This window comes from Manacus candei, unplaced genomic scaffold, assembly GCF_025592945.1.
Source record: "Manacus candei isolate 608988 ecotype Guabito, Panama unplaced genomic scaffold, ASM2559294v1 h1tg000067l, whole genome shotgun sequence".
NCBI classification, from domain to species: Eukaryota; Metazoa; Chordata; class Aves; order Passeriformes; family Pipridae; genus Manacus; species Manacus candei.
In genome coordinates, this window is record NW_026138115.1 from 10,597,079 (window position 1) to 10,619,245 (window position 22,167).

A 22,167-nucleotide genomic window follows, 5' to 3' on the forward strand; every position below is an offset into this window, starting at 1 on the left:
TTCCCCACAAGCCAGACCCTTTGCTAGAAAGGAGAGAGGTTGCGTGTTGTCCTGAGCTAGTAACAGGGACACAGCAGGGGTTGAAGGGGGGTTTACTCACTGTGTGTTCATTTTCCAAATTGGCCTGTTGTCTTCGAAGATCAGCCTTAATGAATGCTGGAACAGAGGGAGGAAGAGAGATGTGAAGGCAGTTAAGTCACCATGCAGAGACCAAATCAATTTCCCCAGGATTCAAAGGAGTAGCAGAAGCCTCTTCCGTTATGTTATGGTGAGCAAGGGAAACCATTGTCCTGGATGAGGCTCAGAGCACTTCTGAAACAAGCAGGATACAGATTCCTTACTGCAGCATGCAGGAGGTGCAACCTTGAAACTCAACCAGCAGCCAGAGCAAGAAGCCTTGGATCTTCTTTTTAACACAGATCAGATGCTTAAAGAAGAACAACAGCATTGCTACAAGACTGCTGTGTGGGTTCTGGCCTTTCCTGCAGACACCACAGCACACAAAAGCCCTTCAACCATATGCCAAGCTAAAGGGGGAAAAGTCAGAGCAGAAGAACACTGAAAATTTTAATTACCTGTCATAACGGTCCCCAGGAACAGGAAGGAACAAAGAAAGAGGTTTCCTGCCTTCGTTCCAAAGCGATCCATGATTTGCCCTTGGCCAATGGTGAAAACAATACCAAAAATCTACAAACAAACAAAGCCAGTGTCCAGCTGTACTCCTATTATAAAGCAGCCCAAACAGCTTCCCAGCTTTACCAAAGTATCAGAGCATCCAGGCCAGCCAAACAGTTGCCCTAGTGAGGCTAAAGTTTGGTTATAAACACATCCAGAGGCACCTCCTTGCAGCTGATGGGATGACAAATGACCTTTAAGGCTGGAATCCCATCTCTCACTGGAGAAGAGCCAATGTTGGAAAAGGCAAGGGCGACTGGCATCCTGATGGATTTTCTTAAACAGAAACAGAATGTTTCTGTTTGTCACTAGAGAAATGCTATGGGGAACACAAATCAAAAAGCCAGGTCTCAGGGTGCTTAGCTCTACAGTACATTACACTAATAATGGACAAGAAATAGAAGTCAAGGCTTGGAACTACAATTTAATCTCTGCCTGAAAAGAGGCAAGCAAAGTGAAAACAGCGCACTTACCTGTGCTGAGACATTAAGGAGCCCTGATGATGTTCCTTCTGATTCTGGGTATGTCAACTCTGCAGCAAACTCAAAGCCCAGGGGAAGGTATCCTGTCATGAAAAAACTGTAAAGAAGCACACAGAAAGGAAGACTCAGCAACTGTCAGAAGGAAGACTGAAGAGGCAGACCATGGCCCATAGCTCTAAGGGGCATCACCCCCAGCACGGTCAAACAGCCACTTAGGCAGACATGCTTTTCATTCTTGTCCATTGGTCATCTATTGGGCTGCAGTATCCCTGGCTTTCCAAATGTTTCCACTTGATTGCCTGGAACAATTAAGGCAAATGCAGCTGAGCAGGGTCACAATAACGTCCCTGACTCTAATGAAACACATACAAGTGAGAGATGGGAAGAGCAGATAATTTTTTCCTTAAACCATGCAGGAGCCATGCACATGCTATGTCTCTCCCCAGTCCCTCCCACACCATCCTCTGGATGAGCCTCCCTGCTCATCCCCTAGCATGTCGAGGAAAGCAGCCTGCACATGAACTTACCCCAGCGTGCCAGCAGTCACAAAGACCACCCAGAGATGGCCTAGGCTCAGAGTGAAGGTGTAGATTATCATTCCCACTAGAGACATGATATAGACGACTAGTGTTGTTTGTCTGCAAGAAAAAGCAGTCAGGTTTTCATTTAATCCAGTCCTCCTTTTTGCCCACAGATCTTGGTATAGCTTGTAGCACACGGTTAAAAAAAAAATTAAAAAAACGTTGTACAGCTCTCTCGCCACTCCTACAAAAGACAGAGGAACTGGACTGACAGAGAGCATGAAAGGACCTGTGCACACAGCAGGGCAGTAGAAGGAAAATCCTACCATGGGCTGACAGGTGCCTTGTCATGTCCTGCACATGCCACTTGACAGGGAGAACAAAAGCCAAATAAAACGATCACTAATCTTTCTTGGGCACCATTTGTACTACAACCAGTTGAACACACAGGAGCCAAGGAGATGGAGCCCTCTCAAGCAGGAAAAGCAAAAGAGATGTCAACACTGCTATAGTCTTATGGCCATATATTTTTCAGTGCTGTCCAAAACAGCTTCATTGCTGCTCCCTTCTGTTGTTTAAACTGCCTGCTGTATTTGGAGAGGTGATGTGCAAGCCAGGTTGCCCTCACAGCCTCATCCTCAAGCCACGGGATAGTGCTAGTTCCACAGCCAACCGCAGCTGAGCCACAAGCTCTTGTCTCTGTGCAGAGGAGACAAAGAGACCTTGTGCTCAGGAAGCATGCCAGGCAGATCCTGGGAACAGCCAAACCTGCAGCCAGGCCACGTGAGGATCATCAGTGGACTCAGTACTGTGAGACACATGCAGCAGTCCAGGCCAGCTTTAGAAGATCCAAAATGTTTAGCAATTGTCATCCCTGACTAAACACCAAGAAAAGCCTTCCCACATCAAAAAGACTAAGGCTCTTTTTAATACAAGAGGCAGCTAGTAACTTTTCATAGTACATAGTTTTTAGGAGGGAAAGGAGTATCCTTTACCTGATTCAAATTCCACCAGGATTTTGATAGTCGAACAGATATCAGAGTTAATAAAACCTTTTTACCATTGTCTTTTAGGAAGAAGTTAAAGGTATAACCATGAGCTGCTTGTTTACTTTCAACCAAATTTTAGTCTTAATCCATCAAAGAATGTGTTTGATACCAGTTCCTAGAATTCTACTGAAGAAACTAAAATTCAAACTATTTTCACTTTTCCTTTTTAATGCAAATGATCACTGCCAAAAATCCAACCCCAAGTGGGCAGCCAGTATTATAATGGGTAATAAAATGTTTCCAGTACACTGAATTACTACAGATAAATCCAGACTGTTCTAGCTAAGGTTCTGTCCTCCCTCACTGCTGCAATGACTGCAGTAAGTGGGGTCATACTCATATGTCAATTCTTATCCAAATACAGGCCTTAGAAGCTAATTTCAGGCTTCAGCTATTGATCCATACTTACAAAGGTTCACCAGACACATTTAATGTATTGAAAGGCTAAACATTTTGCTGTGACAAGTAATGTTGTTGTGTATCAAAGGAGTAGTTAAATCCCTTAACCTCCAGAATACGTTCTTTCCAATGTTTTCAGAGGAAAAAAGTCATCTGTGAAGGCAGAATAAAGGGATGGCTTACTTCTGTTCTAATTCCCTGCAGAGAGCTGCTACATGGCTGGCACACAGCCTGGAGGCTGTAGAAGAAGAGCTAAAAGATTGACTGAGCAATCAGAGAGCAGCCCCAGAAAGTCCAAAAGATATAAGTAAAAGCCTTTTTCTGCTCAATACAGGTTCCTCAGATATCTCCTGTGAGTTCTTATGTCTCCCAAGCCTTAACAAGCAGCCATGGAGAAAAGAGATGATTAGGAAAAGACCTCAAAGCTAGAATTAGAGCTCTGTGCTTGGGCTACACAGACCAAGCTTGAACTGGGTGCTCCTTCCATAAACAGGAGTCTCCAAACTACACAGCAGTAGTAAAATACACAGCAGTGCTAAAATACAGTGCAGGCCTCCAAGAGGTGGCTGTGGCCCTAAGAAGTTTAGTTGCTGCCAGCAGCAACACTCAGCTGGGGTTTTGTTTTGTTTTGTTTTTTTCTCCCCACAGCCTGTTTTTGGCTCAGTGCACAGGTCTTAGTATAGTCACACAACATCTCACTCAGTTTCCCAAGCTTATGATTCAAGTATTCCATGTGATTTGTATCTGATTCTGTATCATGACAGTTGCCAAGAGTTGCACTTTGCCGCTCATCTCCAAGCAAAGGTGATGAACAAGATAATGACCGGATGTGGTTGGGACTTTGTTTCACATTAATGCTATGTCATTAGTCAAGGTGCAAGAAAGAAGTTCCCAGAACATGCAGTGCACCACTGAGAACTAGAGCAGGCAGGCTCACAGAAGCAGACAGCTCTTGAAGGTGTTCACTGAAACTGCAGAAGTAAACTGGGGGCACAACACAGCAAACTGATCTTGCCATGGGTACCTCATCTAGCGCACATTAGCTGGATCTAGGGGACTAGAGTTTTCCTCACTGACCTCCCTGAATCATTAGGCTGCAGAAGGATAAAATGTATCAACAGACCCTTGTGAAAAAACAAGACCACAGGCTTGAGTGCTGTGTGGGAATCACAGACCGGGAAGTGCCCTGAGGCCACTCGCCTGAGCGCTGCCTGCTCAGGACAGCCGTCCACAGGAGCTGAACAGACAGCCCTGGATGCAAGTCCCGCTGCAGAAAACAGCCTTAAGCACACAAGCAGACTTCTGCTGGACCAGACTTTAGCAAGACCTTGCTCCCTTGAGCATACCACTGATGACAAAAAAGGAGATTTACTACTCAACAGTCCAAGCGAGACCCAAAAATTTTAAGAGGGTTTAACTGCAATACTGGCAGACACTGGTGAAGAGGGAAACAAAGAAACCACCGGGAAAGACAGCTAGGCAGGGTGTTTCTCAGGAAGTGGCCTTTGTCACTAGAAGACAAGAATGCTCTGTGACTCTGGGGGCACTAGGACATGGAAAGAATGCCAGTTTAGCTTAATAAGCCTCTTATCATAGCCATAAATCTTATGGGAGAGAGAAAAGCACAAAGGAGAAGCAGATTCACAGAGGACATTGGCACTGCATTCTGGTGTTTTTAGCAACCTGTTCTCATGATGGCTTCATAGGGAACCATTATTCTTGTCTGGAAAACTGGCAGCCTACTTACCAGGCTGCCTAGTGCAGTGTGTACAAGTTAGGAAGTTAGGCATCCTGCTACATCACCTTAGGAAAGCTGGGGTTAATCCAGCTCTGTGCTCTGGGGTTTGGGAATGAAGCCCCGCGCACCCATGCGGAAGCATTGCTCCAAAGGCACTGGTGCCAAGTCTCTGTGGCAGTCAGAGGGAGATCTGTGAAGGAGCCAACATGCTTGTCACTTAGATGAACCTAACCTGCCCTGACACTCATCTGCCCTCCCAGTCACATTCCCTACCCTTCTGAAGAGGCAAATTAAAGAGCTCACGCAAGGGATTGTGAGAAAAGAGAGACCTTGGGGGAAAAAAGCCAGACAGGGTCAGCGTGAGCAGGGAACAGGACTGAAATGAAGAACACAACTCCTGCTGTTCAGTCAACTCCAGAGGAAGCCTCAGAATATGCAATGGGCATGGCCCAGCCCAGCCTTGTCTCAGAGGGTCACTTGGATGAGGAAAGCCAAAGTGACAGGGCCAGACTCACAGGGGACTGACTGCAGCTGCGAAAACACAAGTCAAGCAACATCTGAAGCAACAAATGAACAAGCTCAGGGAGGGAGGGGGTAGAGGTCACAGCCACGTGCAACAGTTTTAGCTGCTCACTGGGATGTTGTGTGCAGCTCCAGAATGCTCTGCTGTACAGACTGGGATGACAGATGGCCTCCACAGGCTTTGCCATGAGGACAGCACATTCCAGGCTGCGCAAGACCCTGAACAAAGGCCTTGTCCCTGTGCTTCCAGAAGAATCTCATTGCTGAAGACACTGAGGTGTCAAATGCTGGAGAAGAGACGAATTGGAGAAGGCTGGTTTCATTTTCACCACCCCCTCATTCTTTAGCACTTGGTTTTATGCCACTTTCTTCCTGTATAAAGGTCACAAAAATAGACAGCCTTGGTAAATTGTTTATATAAAACATATGGCAGGACAGGGTGAAGACATAAGCACTACATAAGGACTAACCTGGGAAAGGGCTACAACAAGAAGGCTCAAATTGCTGGTCAGGCTGGGCTGAGAGAGATCATTCACCTTTCAGTGGAAGAGATCCAAGCGCCCCATTCTCCATTAGCTAAGTCTTTCCTCCCTCCCCCACATTTTAATGCACTTTGGACCTGTACAGATCTAAGTTTAAAACACCACTTGGGGTCCTCTGCCTCGTCAATGGAGAGAGATGGATATTTCTGATGTCTTGCCTTATAGAGATGCAGCAATGAAAGCAGAGAGTGCTGACTGCAACCAGCTGGATGTGAGGCCATGGGAACACCGCACTTAAAACCAAAGCATGGCCAAAGAGAAGTGATGATTAATTCAGTCTCCAAATACTTCATTTCAAGTCAGACTCCCCTACAAATAGCAATACACCCAGCAGTCCCCAGGTGTCACAACGCCATCCCTCCTCTGAGCCTGGAACCTGAAGGATGCACATGGAGCCTCATTTAACTTTATGTCAAAACTTTAAAAATCTTTTCCTAAATTATTCAATGATTCTAAAACGTGTTCTTTTGAAGAGGTGGGCTGCTCTTAACAAGCCATACCACCAGAAACAACCCTAGTTCTGGCACTGCTCACTCATCACTACGTAACTAATGTATTTATTTTTATTGACCAAATTTGTGCCTGCTAATTCCAAAAGCAAGAATGGTGCAGGAGCTGCTGCAGGGATTTGCCTGCCAAATAAGAGCAAGAATGAAAGGCCATTTGGTGCTCAAGCATGACAGATGGGGAAAGCCTGACTTAGCACAGCTTCACCCTTTCAAGGAACTGCTGATGGTACAGTAAAGATCAAACACACATGTAGAGCTCTGCAATTCCTTTTGTTATTAACCTTCCCCTGCTCCCCTCAATCACAGCTGGATCCCATTCATTTGCTTCCCTCTCTCTCCAAGCTGACTAAAAAAAGGACTTGATATCTCTTCTTCCTGATTTTCATGTGCTTACCACTTCATTCTTGACACTATCTCAGCAACGGAGGGAAGGGGGAGGGTACCTGCCTAGAACATCTGGCATCTTGACAGTTTTTTTAAATAGACTTTTAAATGGGGCTAAATAAAGACTCTGTAGCACTCTGAAAAAAAATTTGCTAGTTTCACAGAATTCCATTTTGTGGGCTGCAGTGGAGAACAAATTCTTAGTAGTGTTTTTCCTCACCTAAGGCTAAATCTATCCCCAGATAGTCCCTGGGGTGTGTAGGATAAATTCCATGGGTGGTATAGTCCTGTTTTTCTACACTGTCAGCCAGCTCAGCCTACTTACGTGGTCCCTCCATGGAAGCAGGGGACATGGAACAAATACAGGATTTGTGGATTTTTCCCCTCACCCATTCTGCCAAATTTCAAGTCCCAGCTCTGCCTGGTGAGCGACAAAGCTCTTCAGGCTTCTTGATGCAACCTACCTTCACTTACAGAGAATCAGGAAGATCATCCAGTCCCAGTTGAGGCTACCTTACCACTAGCCCTGGGCTGGAAAGAGACACAAGTTACGCTGAATGGTTAGCTAGTGCAGTTCTAATGGTTCCAACAGTTGTGTTTCTATGTCTCAGGACTGACAAATGAGAACTCAGTGCCACACAACCATCTAGAAACAGCAACAATCAACCTGCCGGTCTTTGTATTAGTCATCTAGTCCTCTTTCCTATGACCCAGGAGTTCTCACCAACCATTCTTTCTTATTAGAGAAGCCAATTTTCTATCTATTTTTGATCCCTGTAGTTTACAGCTAGGGCCAGAAGCCACTTCAGAAGTTGCAAATCCACAGCTAGCCAGATTAATCTAAGCTGTCTACAATGAGAATGTGCTTTTCTGAACCAAGACACCAGGTAGGATAATGGCAGTAGGACTCACCCAGATGAAAAGCTGCTGCAAAGAAAAGAACTCCAAAACTGCCTTCAACTGCCTTCACCAGCACATCACCAGTAAAGCCCCGTCTCACCAACCTGCTCAGACAACAGGTTATAGCACAGTTCTCAAAGACAGCAGAGAAACCAAAAAGCTGATTACATGGACCGCAGTGTAAGACATGAGAGACTCTCTACATCCCCTGGGATATCCTACAGAGGTCTGCCAATGAGATCTGAGTGCCTGAGGACTGGGAGCTGCAGGACAAGCAAAGACTTAACCGTCTCCTTGCATATGGCAGGGTATGCTGGCCAGACCTGCCTTCCCAACCCGCCAGGCAGCAAACTCAGAATAATCCACCAGCAACCCCAATAACCCTTATGCCTGCCCTAAATACAGCAACACACCCTCACACAATGCCTCTGGGCACTGGATTCAATGTGCCTTTTATTAAGCTGGACAAAGATTCACAGAAGCTGATTTGTAAGGGCTGAGAAATGGTCTGGTACTGTCTCGATTCTACTTGCATCAAGAACTCTCTCATCCCTAACAAAGCAGCTACTGGGCCACCTCACCCTATGTTTCCCTAAGGTCACTGTATGGGCCCAGTACAGACTAACACACAGCTCCAAACTTCACTTTAGACTAACTGGATTTTGAAGAACCATATTTTTCCCTACAAATCCTCCCAAAGATTGTACCCCCAGACTCACACAGTATGGGGGAAGAGCACAGTCACCAGGGACACAGAGGCAAACAAGGGACTTACTTGTAGGTTTTGGTTCTGTCCAACCAGATGCCGGAGATCAGAGCCCCAACTGTCCCCGACACTATAATGGTGAGTCCAATCCTGCCAGCATTCACCTCCTCCCCCTGTGATGAGACACACACACACTCACACAAATGCAGGAGCTAAGTCATAGCCAACAAAAAGCAAAATGCAGAAAACCCAGAGAAGAAGAGACATCAAAGTTAGCCTCCCTACATGTTTTCTGCTGGTAACACAATAACCAGAAGTACCCTTTGCAAGAACACTTTTGGGCCCACTATGAGCCAGTGTATTCTAGTCCAGTAAGAAAAGTGGTTTGGCACTTCTCTCTGAGCCAGCCCAGAGAAAAAGGTGTGCACTGGCCAGCATGAACAGATACTTTTAGAGGAGTCAGCATAAACCCTATGAAGCTTGCTCTCTGGTGTTAGGATTTGGGCCAGATTGACTAGGAAATATTAGGACCTACTATAAGGCAGCACAGAAAGGAGCTCTCTGGCATACAGCACCAGCAGTAAGCTCTACAGTAGCTCAGGTACTGAAGCACTCCACTCTTCTGCCACCAGAGCACCAGTGTGGGCAGCCTCCTGGAACAGATGTCCTAGCAGAAGTCATAGTCAGGAACAGGGGGAGTCAGTTGCTGGAAGATTTTCTCAGAAGTAAACACTTTCATTCAGGGTGCAAAGGAGCTGTCTTTGCTAGAGCTCACTAGCTTTTGCATGGTGTGGTGTAAAGAGAAAAAGGAACCAATGCTCTCTTTCCAGCCAGCCAACGTGTGCCAGAGCCAGCCAGAAGTGCTGTGACATTGCATTTCTCACAGACTCTCCTTTGGCAGCCAATGCTAGACAACAGCAAACATCAGAGGGCCACGAGGGTTGGATACACTTACTGGGTAGTGGTGGATCACCATGCGGTTCAGCAGAGTGGACAGGGCGTAGAAACAACCTACATTCAGACCTAAGAGGGGGATAAAAATGCAGCACATTCAGAGCCTGCTACTCTCCTGCTAGGTTGTGGAAGGGTAGAAAAGCAGAGAGAGGAATCTTTGGGAGCATCAATCTAGTACAAGGCTGCAGAGTCTCAGGAGACTCAGCCAGAGTGGCTAGACATAGAATACTGAAAGAAATGCAGACAGTCAGGCCTCAGCATGCAGGAGGAAGCACCGTGCAGTTTCAGGATGGTTCTTACCTTAGCAGCTAGAGGAAGGGCTGTGCACATTTCTGGTACTGAAAGGTCTTGCAAGTCCCTCATGGGGTCTCAACCCTTCCTCACATCCAGATCCATCTTTAGCACTGGAGTTTTCTCCTTCCCCCCCAGCCAAGTCAGAATACTAGAAAAGCACCTGCCTCAGCATCACACCTTTAACAAGGACCCAGGATTCAATTAACAACAGTGTCATTGACCTGAGTATTTTCCTTCCAGAGAAGAGCCTGATAGCATTCTCCCTGCTGACAGCCAGTAAAAAAATATTCTCTCCAAGCAAAGAAACAGCAGAAGGCAAGCAGAAGCAGAGCCGATAGTGAAGCACAGACAGCACTACCCCCAAGCACCTGCTATGTGTGTGTCTGCATGGGAAAATCTTGCATTTTAAAAGATATCACTGAGGCCTGAAAAAAAACCAATCATGAAAGTAATTGTATTTCTGAAAGGGAAGTTAGATTAACTGTTACACGCATCGGCCAGCTGGTGAAGGTTTCTCAGTATCACCCAAGGTGAGAATGAAACTGTTGGGGTGATACTGGTCAAGCCCCTTTCAGACACACTGCTTCAGCTTACATGCAACTCTCTTTGGTTAAATGCCTTCTCAAAAGGGCACAAAATCCAAGCGCTTTGCTAAGAGTAGGCAAGAACATACGTACGTGCACTGAATCAGCAGTACTGCAATGGCTACACTCTCACCTTGGGTGATACTGAGAAACCTTCACCAGGTGGATGAGGTCTGTAACAGTCAGCACAACTTTCTTCTCAGAAAGTCATTTACATTTGCAGTTAGTTTCTCTTCAAGGCTTCAGTGATCCTGAAGTAGGGGGGTGGGATGGGGGACACAGATTTCACCACTGCAGCTCACACATCTACAGGCTCCATAAGGAGGCATGGTTTTAAAAAGTCTGGCATAGATGCCTGAAATCCTCACAGAACAGATATGTGTCAAGTTCCCACTTCCTACTTTTCCTCTTTCAGCCTCAGCTAAAAGCAGAAACTCACAATACATGATACAGAAGTGCAGTCTCGCAGGCAGAGCATTAACACAGGGAACAAACCCCTGAGCTCCCCTAACTCTGAAGTCCTCTAGCTCCCCTGATCCTTAATTACTCAGCCATTCTGCGCCTAGCCCAGTCTTCCACTAAACACTGAATACCCGTTGCACTGCACAGCTCATGGAGCACTATGAGGAGCCACAAGATTGGCAGCTGGGATTGGCAGCTGAAGGGGACATCACACTTCCTTTACACACCATTATAATTTATTGTGAGGGTGGTGAGGGACTGGAACAGATTGCCCAAAGAAGCTGTGGATGCCCCATCCCTGGAAGTGTTCAAGGCCACACTAGACGGGGCTCTGAGCAATCCAGTCTAGTGGAAGGTGTCCCTGCTCACGGCATGGGGGTTAGAACTAGATGATCGTTAAGGTCCCTTCCAACCCAAACCATCCTATGATTAAGCAAAGGTCACTCCCCAGTTTTATGGCACACACAACAGATGAAAACTCTCATTCAAGTGATCCTAAATAAGCCAAGTGCCTGTGACAATGCTTCCTGCTCCAAAACCATGTGTCAGAAGGTTACGGGAGAGGCTAGTAAGTTGAGTGACATGCTCTTAAGGCAGGAGGAATCTAGCCAATGCTTTCCAAGAGTTACTTGAGAAGGCTGGAAACTCTAGCAGAGCCAGCAGCCAGAGATGGGGGAGAACAGTTGGATATCTCACAGCAAGGAGGCGCCCTCTAGCCTTGAAAGCTGTCTCTTTGCAACACTTTGCCGTAGCAAAACAGTTCTAGAGACTGTAATTCAGCTTCATCTTATCTCCACCTCTGGATCACCCCACTCATTAGGAGACATCACAAACTGCACTGCCAGGACGTGGGAGTATGGCAGATCAGCACAGTCCCTTCGCTACTTCACTTCAAAGCTGGGCATGAACATAGACCAGTCATTCGTGCACCTCTACTTCTCACCCAGCCAAGAGGACAGCAGCCTTGCGAAAATAGACAGATGCTGCTCTGGTAGTTGATGCTGTCAGTACAAAAGCTTCACAGCAGCTCTGTGATGCATATGATTTCCAAGACTGAGAAGGGCCCCTGCTTCCAAGCTGGGCAGAAAGTAATGCAGAGTTGGCAGCAACACTTGGCACCACAGTCAGGCAAAATATTCTAAGAATCAAGACAGTGTGCCAAATTTGCATATGCGAGGGTTGGCAAAAGCTGTAGGCACTTTATATGTCACAGCTGCTCCGTGAAGTTTCACCGAGAATTACAGCTGTTTGAATGCCCATGAAACAGGCAATGGTTGTTTCCAACAGGGCAGTGGCCATTTGCCCATGCAGATGAGGAAAATCAGAACTAGTAGCTGGGAGCAGGACATCTGAAGGTCCAGCCCCACCTGATTCATTAGCTAGTTACCATGGTTTGCTTGTAACGTGCTGTAGAATAGCATTTTTGAGACCTCACAGTGTCTCCTCTATTTTATAGAGGCCAGAATGGGGAACTTTATTGCCTATGGCTCCAAAAGGAGCCCTTATTAAGCCTCAGACTAGAACCCAGGTCTTCCGTAGGTAAGCAGCCTATTGCTTACATCCAGACTCCTGGTTTTCTTGTCTTCACCCATGTAAGCCTGCAGGACAATGGTTCCTTATGCAGATCTTGCTGCCCTGCCTCCTCCTCACTGCCCCATCACCCTTCCAAACCTTGATGCTTTGAGACTGTCTCACCACTCCCACTTTACCAGCCTTTCCCACCCTTTCCTGCCTACTGCCTCCCAGTAGCAACATGCTCTCAGATGCAGAGCCCAACTCAGTAAACTCGGACACTTCTAAATGTCCATTCCATGTTATGCCTCAGCTTCATGGAAGCAATGTCAGCAGCCTTAGGAAAAGGCTATTTGAGGGCTTTCCTCAAAAACAGTTCACTAGTACTGACACAGAGGCAGTGGCACCAATGTTTCCAGCACTGCAAGTCTTACCACAGGAAAGGAATTGACAGCTGCTAGTAATATCAACACCTTAGAGGTCTGCAGACCTGTTCTGACCTGGCATCATGGAAGGGTCCCCATTCTTTCTACAGCCAGGGGAGATGAAAAAGCAGCAGGTATCCCCCTCCCTCCTCTGGTATACGCTATGTTAACACAAAAGCTGAGAGGCTGCAGGTATCTTTGTGTTAGCTAGGCAGAATGATTCAGTTGCACTCATGTGGCTGCAGATGTCTTAAATCTTGGCCAACATAACTTTTGACTTAAGTAGGAAAAACTGTCCCCATTTTAAAGCCAGAGAAGTTAAAAAAAAGTTTCACTGCATAATTCCCTCTCTGAGCAACAGTCACCATCTCAAGTCAAGCTGTAGATTGACATGACGCTGACACAAAGAGGAACAGAATAAATGCACAGACCAGCAGGAAGAAAAAATAAATTATGAGCCACTGAAACAGCTTTTCCACATTGTTTGTGACTGCCGGAAGGGAATTATCCAGGATGATCAGATTCTAAACATGCTCTTCTGTACTGAGACCCCTCCTCTCTCCTCTAGGACTTGTTGCCTATCAAAATAAATGTTCTCTCCTCTAGGACTTGTTGCCTATCAAAATAAATGCTTTCACCTTCCCTTTCCCTGAAGCATAACTGTGTACTGTGCAGATGACACAATCCAACTTTAGACACAGTCTGCCTGACAATTTTTTCTGTCTTCACTTTCTGAGAGGGCATTGTGTGCTATGGAGGGGGAAAAAAAAAGCCAAAACAAGCAGCTGCAATGCAAACCAGTGGAGTTTAAGAGCAATCTGAGAGGGGCATTTCTAGAAGTCTATTGCACTGAGAAGGAAAGAAGCATAGAATTCAACAACCCCCAAGACCATTAGCACCCTCAGAAGGTACAAAGCCACTATCTCATTCTCTCCAACCTGGTTACTCATCGGCCAGGTCCTTCAGATACAATTGCTGGCATAATGGTAGAACTTTCAGCAATATTTAACTTTCTACCTGAGGAGCTTCCATAGCAAGACGGTAGGAAGAGTAAGGACACAGCTCCCTGCAGACTAGCTGGCTACAGTATAACTTATTATGCAGCCAGGCAGAGACTACAATGGCCTTTCTGTTAAAGAGAAAAACACTGTTCCATATGCCAATTCAGCATCAGGGAATAGATTCAACACAGTACATTGCCCTCAGAGAAACAGACTGAGACTGCTAAAGAGAAGCAAGCAGCAAATTCAGAGTGCCAGGACAGATGGCATAAGAAGATGTTCTCCAGCCTTTCCTTCTATTTGTTTCATAGGGACTGCCTAGGAAGCTGACGAAGTCTGCACATCTGCATAGTCCACATGACCTCTACTGGGATGCCCAGCAGTCATACCCTTGCCTTGGGAAATGACCTTTACTGAGTGCTGTGACATGCACTTAGACACTCCAATATATTTCTTAGGTAAGCACTTAGATTGGCTCATTGCAAGTAACTAAGTGACTAGGAAAAAAGAACAGGTGTCCTAGTTAGGACAGCTGAGATCAGTTCATCATGGTGGGTGTAACCCAAAACTGTATTCTATAGCCTTCCATGTCATTTCCCAGAAACTAGACTATTGTTGTCAATAGACTATTCGCACCCTCTGCCCATAGAGCCTGACTCCTCAGGCTATAAACTAGGTGTTAAGAGGCCTGTGAGATAGGAGGATGTTTCTGTCCTCACACCCTTTGTGGAACTCCCCGCCCTGAGGGGAGCACCAAGCATTCCTGCCTGAACTGGAGGATATATAATCTTGGAGTCTTGGAACATTTTTCAACCCACTCGTGGGATCCAGAGGACGGCTGCATCTCATCGCTCCCAACCAGACTTAGACCACCACTGGACTGCGATCACCACTTTGGCCAGACTGCAGCAGCTCTCCCACCAGCAGGTTCTTCCCCTCTCCCTTTACTTTGGACTCAAGCGGGGCCCAAGGAATACCACTTTGTTCAGGCCCCAGGGTACTGGGTTATACATTTGAGTTTTTGTGGGTTGAGACCAACTGTTTGTTTGTATTATTGTACTTATTGTATTATTTTAATAAATTGTTATTCTGACTTATAATCTCTCCTTTGAGTTGAGTTCATTCCCCCTGTTGGTTAACTCTTAAACCAGCACAACAGGTTAAGGAAAAAAGAACAGGATAAGGAAGAAAGAACAGGATAAAGAAATCCCCTGAGCAAAAAACAGCCAAAGTTTGGGAGAACAGTAGTGGGAGTATATTGTCCACTGTGTACTTGCCTTGCTTGTATTCTTCCCTAGGCATTTGCTTGTAACTACTGCTAAGAGTACTGGGCTATAAGGATTCCTAGTTTGTGGCAGGACAGCTATCTTCATGCTCCCCTAAAACAACTCTGGCCAGTTACTGCTCCAGCAGAGCACAGAGAGGGAGGGAGGAGTGATAATTGCACAAGGAGAAAGGTCAGACCTTACCGTAAGTGACCATAAGGAGCAAAAAGTTGGCATTGTGGAGCAGACGGAGGATTGATTGCACGTAGGAATATTCTGCTGTTGGTCTTGACTGGATCAAGGCCTGAGCTCGGCTTGGAGGGTTCTGGGGCTTCTCCTTGAAGACTGAAATCAGACACAAAGTATACCTGTTTGTAATGGTGTCATCAGGGGCCCTGAGCACACACTGTGGGTAGAGCCATTTGAGGGATGGCAGAGAGACTAGTAAAACCAAGCATACAAAACACACCAGTGTCCTTAAGCTTTGATCTCCATGCATGAACTCATCCAGGAACAGGAGAGAACAGGCTCTCTCCAACACTAACTCCTCCCACTAGGAAAACACCTTGCATTTCATTCCTTTGTCTTCAGAAGGATGATCAGCCAGCTGCTAAAATATTATGTGGATTTACAAATGCCAAAGCAGATTAGGAAAAGTCAGACAGCAAAGATGGCCTCTGAAGAGTCCAGTGCCTGGTGAGCAATGACCTATGTATGCCAGGTTTTATTTCAGGCCTGGAACTTTTTAGGCTGGCCAAGTCATCTGCTGTCCCTTACTAGCATTAGTGTCCAGAATTGCCAGTCGCAGGCAATTCTGCTGTGCCAGGTGCTAGACAGCCATTCTTGTACCTTGTCTATTCCCTGCCCCAGATTCTTTGAAGTCTACATCTGATTCAGCCACCGTCAACATGAACAAACTGGCAAGAGGAGCCTATCCAAAAAATTCCATGGAGTTCAGTAGACAACATCTGCTCTCCAATGAGCATGTCAGTCTTTCATGCTAAAGATTTGGCTTCTACTTCATGGATTAAGCATGAAGTAGGAGAATTGCACCTCTGGTCTCCTGCTACTGCCCTCAGTGCTTCCTTCTATCCACTCATAACTAGTTACCTTTTTTTCTCTTAGGAACAGCTTGTTCCTGTGATGCCATATAACCTGCCTCTTTTTCTCTACCCTGAGGAGGTCATCAGGTCCAAGGCACAACCCAAGGCCCAGCACTCTGTTTGCAGGGAAGATGACTGTGAAACTTGGAAGACTTCTGTTGGCTTTTAAAGGATTTACTCATGCCAGGGTTTTATTAAGCAGGCAAAGGATGAAATGAACAATTTGGCAGGCTCATTCACGACCTCTTATACTCCCCTTCACATGTGCAGTTCATCAAGGACTTGAAGCAGCAAGATGGGGTATTGCATGACCCTATTAGCTGCATGCTGCATCACCAGATGAACTTCCCCCCCCATTTCCTGGCACACAGCCCGCCCCCCCCCCCCATCCCCAGGCTGATCTTCTCAGTCCCACCTGGTTTCCTGTGCATGCTCCCACCTCCTTACCTAGGATGACCAGGATGAATAGGGCTGATGCCACACCTGCAGTCATGAAGAACATGATGCTGATGTGGTAGGCCAGCTTCTCCACATCCTCCACATTAGGAATCAGAACTGGAGGGACTAGAAAGCCCACAGCGATACCAAGCTGAGCAAGAGAGAGAGGGGATAAACAGAGGCATGACATGAAACCACAACACTGCCACCACCCTAGAGCTCAGTAAAGGCTCAACTGAGCCTAATCCGATTTCACAACCAAGATGAAAACCTTCCTTACCACCCAAAAATTAAGAGATAAAGCCAGCTACCCTTTGCAATTAGGCCATAAGAGAGGTTCCCCCACTGCACTTAAAACTGTCAGGATATTCAAGGCAAGGTTTTACAATAGAATTGAGCAGAACGAATACTTGCCTCCATTGAAATGGAGGTCTTGCTTCCCCAACCTCCCCCATGCATGTATGTTCCTGTCCACACACACATCCCACACATCCCACCTGCTCTGACGCTGGCCACATTACCCAGTAATCCAATTTTACTCATTAAAAATGGCAGAAAACAAGACCATCAAAAACCACTACAATTTTTACTAGGTTAATGAGTTGAAACAATTCATTTTCCAATCAGACAAGCACAAGGAGAAAGGGCCAAGAGAGAAACAGCCCACTCATAATAAGTGAGATATTAATCTAGCTCCGTCACTTTATGACGCTGTTACAAATGAGCACCCTCCCAAGACAAGACTCACCCTATGACCACCAGGAGAACCCAGAAAAACATCAAGGTTGAAATCAAAAGAAGTGCTGACAGCACGTATCCTACACACTGAGGTTGCTTTTGTGATGGGGCTTGGTAACTGACCCTGGTAAAATGCTCTGAAGGGCTACAAGAAGAAACCCCTACAGCTACAGTCCCTACTGTGCCAAAAGCCCCTCATATGTTCAGCTGAGAAGCTCCTGCAGTGGCAGCACGCAGCCTGGTGAAGACATTAGGCCTTTTAACTCCACAGCTATTTCTTCAGTTCAGCAACAAAGCAATGCAGCACGACAGGCTTTGCCACACATTTTGCAATGAGAGCGACTGACAGTAGCACAGACCTTCAGTGCCACCCTCAAATGGAAGAGAGAAGAAATCACTGCTTCAGTGCTTAGGAGCACACTCTTCTTTCCATAAAGTGGGAGCCAAAGTGCACTCAGCATATTCATGAGTACTCCAAACTGCAGAGGAGCCTACAAAAGCCATTTTTCCCCCACTCCTTGAGTTACACTGTTTGTGCCTGTATTTCAATCACCATTTGGTTTCCAAGGACTGTGTATTTACCTATCCCCCTCCCCGCCCCCCCCCCCCCCCCCCCCCCCCCCCCCACTCTTCCCAAGCATTTGCAGGTATCTTGGTCACCTGAAAAAGAGGCATGCTAAAGCTCAACTCCCACTTGCTCTCAAGGCTCTGCACACTCACCCACATTTGGGAAAAAAACATTTTTTTGTTGTTTAGCAACACCCTCACTTAGCAACACAGGCCTGATTTAGGCCTATATTTGCTGTTGTGGACAGTGACCAGGCACACACAAGAGCATTCAGTAATTGGAAGGACTGAGAAGGTATCCAAAAAAGAGAGATACCAGGTGGCCATGCAGCCATTCTCATTCTTGCTTGAAACAGAGGTTTCCAATCTCTTTTGCAGGCTACGCAATTTGCCTGGAGGCAGGAAAGCACTAACAGTAGCAGCATAGTGCTAACTGAACCAAGACTGAATAGCAGCTTAAAAAAACAGTGGTTATTCATGCTACACCAATATAACCTCTATAAAGCCACTGAACTCATCACACTATGAGTAAATGAGGATATAGTCAAAAGTCCACTGCATTTAGTGTTTCCTTATGGGAAATATTAGATTGATGGGAATCAATTAGCACAACCATGACTCATTGTTCCAGACTGGAGAGGATACTGTTTATGCCTCACAGCCAACTGAACAGCAACAAGACAGCCCCACTAGCCAACTGCTTCCCTAAAGAAGGATTCTGCAGTGCTCAGTGTATTCACAGTCACTGGAAAAGGTCTATGACTCTACAGGTATAGAAAGCAAGGACTAAGAAAGGCGAGTACTATGCTGCCCATAAATCACAACAAAGCACATAAGCTACACAGATCAGATGTCCCAAGAGCCCTGTAATCCAGGCATGAACTCAGACATGTTGCCCAGGTTGCCTTCTAGCAAAACCTCCTCATGTTTTCTGCATGCTTTCTCTATCATATCTCCATGTTTCTCAAATGCCTCATTTTGGAAGGCCCACTCACTGGCCAGGATAAAAATCTCAGACCAAATACATTTCAGTTGCCATATCTGACAGCTGAGATAAAAGTCAGCTTGTGCCATCCAGCCCGAGAAAACTCTCCACAACATTCCTACTCCTTCATCCAGCTGGTGGATTTTTGAGACAGGAAGAACACTTATGTTTCAAACAGAGATATCTGCTACCCTCAGACACCTTATTTAGCTTACAAACAAGTAATTTTCAACCATGTCTGGCCAAACTTCTCCTGTATCAAACAGTATGCCCTCCACTGGGATCTGGAATAGCCTGGGTAAGGATCAGCAACAGATACCTGTGCTAAATTCATTCTTGGTGCTGGGACACTGCAGGGAGCCAGGGGGAATAGCCACCAAGAGATTACAGATGTGCCCCATCAGTTCAGGGTACTGTCAGGAATGAGAACACTTGAGCCTTGGTTACATGGACTGAAGACAGACACAAGTTGTGCCATCAAGTCAAGCTTGGACTGAAAGAGCTCAGGAGGAAACTTAAACCATTAGGAAGGATAAACCTTCCTAACACCCACACAGCATAGATAGCCCCTGACACAGGACCAAACTTGCCAGAGCTCAACTTTGTTCAGACATGGTCTATCCTCAGCCTCTCATCGCAGCGAGTCAGGCCAGCTCTCCTCCTCTGCACTGCCCACTATCAGTGAGCACAACTATCAGCTGGCTTAGAGGCTTCAAGCTCTGATCCTCCTCAGATTGCATGCCTCCCCTCCTCTGCACAAGCCTGCAGCTGCACAGAGAGAGTAACTGCATTAAACACAGAAGCTCACAGAGGGCAAAAGCCTGCTTGTCTCTGCAGTGCATTTATTTTGCTCTGCTTGTGGCCAAGTGCAGGCCTGTGGCTCTGGTGTGCGTGGTCAGCCCAGGACAGAGCCACCCTGGGCTTCACTCCTATCTCTGTAGTATTCCCAAAGGTTCAACCTTAGAGGAAGAGACTCTCAACATAGCTCCTTTCCATTCAAGGGAAGAGTCCTATTGCCTCTTACATATCAGGTCTCACATGTTCCCTACACCCTTTAACAAATAAGGTCTATAAACACCTTTCTGGAAATTGATCCTTTGTCTTACCACAGTTTAAGTCTTGAAAGAACTAGGCTGGATTCCTGTGCTAAATGCTTCTTGGCCTATTTCTCTCTGCAATCACACGCTAGCCACATGAGCTGCTGAACAGCAGCTAAACAACAACAGGAGAGGAGGGGAGATCATGCTTTATTCTGACTTTTGACATAAGTTTCTCCAGGACCACAGCTGAGATGCAATCTTTCTGGTCTCCCTCTAGCTGTTCCTTCCTGAAAAAGGATCTACCTGATATACCTAGCAGAGAAGGTATTGAGTGTCTGTTGTGCAAACTGTTCAGAAATCCTTTACTGGGAGGTCCTACAGTCATAATTTACCCAATGGGACACAGACTTGGCATTTTTGGACGCTACTTGTTGCCTTTTCAGAAGACCTGAACAATTTTTCTAACTATAAATGGATGTTTTGTCCTCTCCCTTCTCCTTCCAAAAGAAAGGAACCACTTTTATCCATTAAGAGTTCATTATACCTTTGGTAGTAGAATGAACAAAAAAAATCATAGTAATAGGAACTATATTTTATATTTCAGAGCAACTGATGCTATTAATTCTGTGAAGATGAATCTCCCTGACCTGACCAAAACTGAAGACTTCCTGAAGGATACTCACAAACCCTGGATTAGTCATACCATTTTTACCAATGAAGACAAGCTCTCAACAACATGAAGAATATTATACTGCACATATTTTACCTTTCACAAGGAGATTTTTAGCCTGGTTCTCAGCAGATCAGTACCCGCATCACCATCAGCCCACAGACAACACTGTAACCGATTAACCAGAACATTCAAAAGATAACTTAGAAAGAGAAAAATAACTTTTCTCCCTTCTCCACACCTTTCACATGAGGGAAAATAAAGCAATGTAAAACTAAAGTTGGTTCAGCAACAATCTGTTCTACTCTTCTTACAAAGACCATCAGTCATAAGGGATCATAATGCAGTCCCTCTTACCAGCATTTCCAACCTTTATATAGGCAAAAAGGAGTCCAAGACCTATAGAGATAGGCTCTAGTTCCCAAAATTTGGCACATCACTCAACATCCTCACACTCAAAACCCCCAGGACTGCCCTGATCTCCAAAGATCTCTCTTCAGGAACCAGGCTGCTGGCACTTTATTTTAAAAAGGCTTTGCGGTAACTTTTAAACAGACTACCAGGGAATCAACAATGACAACAGAGTGCACTGTTCAGACGACGTTTTATTTAAAGGCTGGTTAAAGACAGAAGGAATGTACTTCCTGCCTGAATTTTGTCAAGGACCAGTCACAACAACATCATATTCAAGATTCAAGTGTATACAAGAATAGCCAAGAAAACCAAGACCAAGTAGCTAAGAAGATGGTACAAATGTACCCAAAGTCTTGAAATGAAAAATGAGATCTCTTAAGTTTAGGTGATTATATACTCAAAGTCTGCTGAAGGAAGATAATCAGTGGTATAACAGCATAAAATCTGTAAATGAATGATCGATGGAAGAGTGGAGGGCAGGAGGTGGACCTCCACCTCAAAAAAAACTAAGAATCAGCAACAGGAATACAAAAGCCCTATGAAATTCCATAAGTACAGATGTTGACAGAGGAGTCCACCAAACCCAGAAGGTCAATTAAAATGTTAAAAGATAGAAAGAGAGAGATGCTGCAAAAGCAAAAAATATACAACAGTAAGAAATTTCGACAATGCCCTTGCAAGCTAAATAAGTGTCATGACAGGGATGATGCAGAGACTGCAATTTTTGGATTCCATAAATACTCTTTTCTGAGGAGAACTTATAAGAGGCAGCACAGTTTGTGATTTAGACCTAGAGCAGCACAGTGTGACTACAATCAATATTACAGAATGGTTCTGCGCTGCACTCAAATTCAGCTTCCTTGGAGCAGTGACAAAAAAATCCACCCTCCAAAGCACTATGGCAATATATAACTCACAAGAGGAAGCTGCCTAAGAGGAAAGAAGTGTGTTAAAAGGAAATTAAAAAAAAAAAAGCCTAAAAATTAAATGCTTGCAAGTGGCATTTGGACTGTGCAAAGACACTGCATCAGAGGCTAATTGTAAGCCTAAAGCACATTAGCAAAATATTTTAGAACAGAATAAAAGAACTACAGTTAAGTAAAAAACAAAAATTAAAAAAACAAAACCACAAGCAAACCAAAAAAACCAAGAACATGACCTAAATCAAAAACTGAATCTTATTCCTTCAAGCAAAGAAAAATGGCAGCAAGCTGGACTGGTCTGACGTAAAACCATAATTAAACCAAAAAAGCCAGCAGAACAACTTTACAAACCAACTCAAAACTCT

General features: G+C 45.4%; 1 protein-coding gene across 5 annotated transcripts in view; it reads right to left on the minus strand.

Moving 5' to 3' along the window:
* Positions 1–22,167, minus strand: part of FLVCR2 (FLVCR heme transporter 2) — a 38,839-nt gene that overhangs the window by 10,096 nt on the left and 6,576 nt on the right. For all 5 annotated transcript variants that reach the window (XR_007907612.1, XR_007907611.1, XM_051806744.1 and 2 more), the window contains exons 2-9: positions 16,475–16,616; positions 15,129–15,269; positions 9,383–9,450; positions 8,497–8,600; positions 1,685–1,795; positions 1,149–1,254; positions 576–687; positions 101–156 (exon numbers count right to left, since the gene is read on the minus strand). Coding sequence is in view for 3 of the 5 variants with exons in the window: in XM_051806744.1 (XP_051662704.1) it covers positions 101–156; positions 576–687; positions 1,149–1,254; positions 1,685–1,795; positions 8,497–8,600; positions 9,383–9,450; positions 15,129–15,269; positions 16,475–16,616 (840 nt within the window). In the remaining 2 variants the exon portion in view is untranslated. The remainder of the gene's footprint in view (positions 1–100; positions 157–575; positions 688–1,148; positions 1,255–1,684; positions 1,796–8,496; positions 8,601–9,382; positions 9,451–15,128; positions 15,270–16,474; positions 16,617–22,167) is intronic.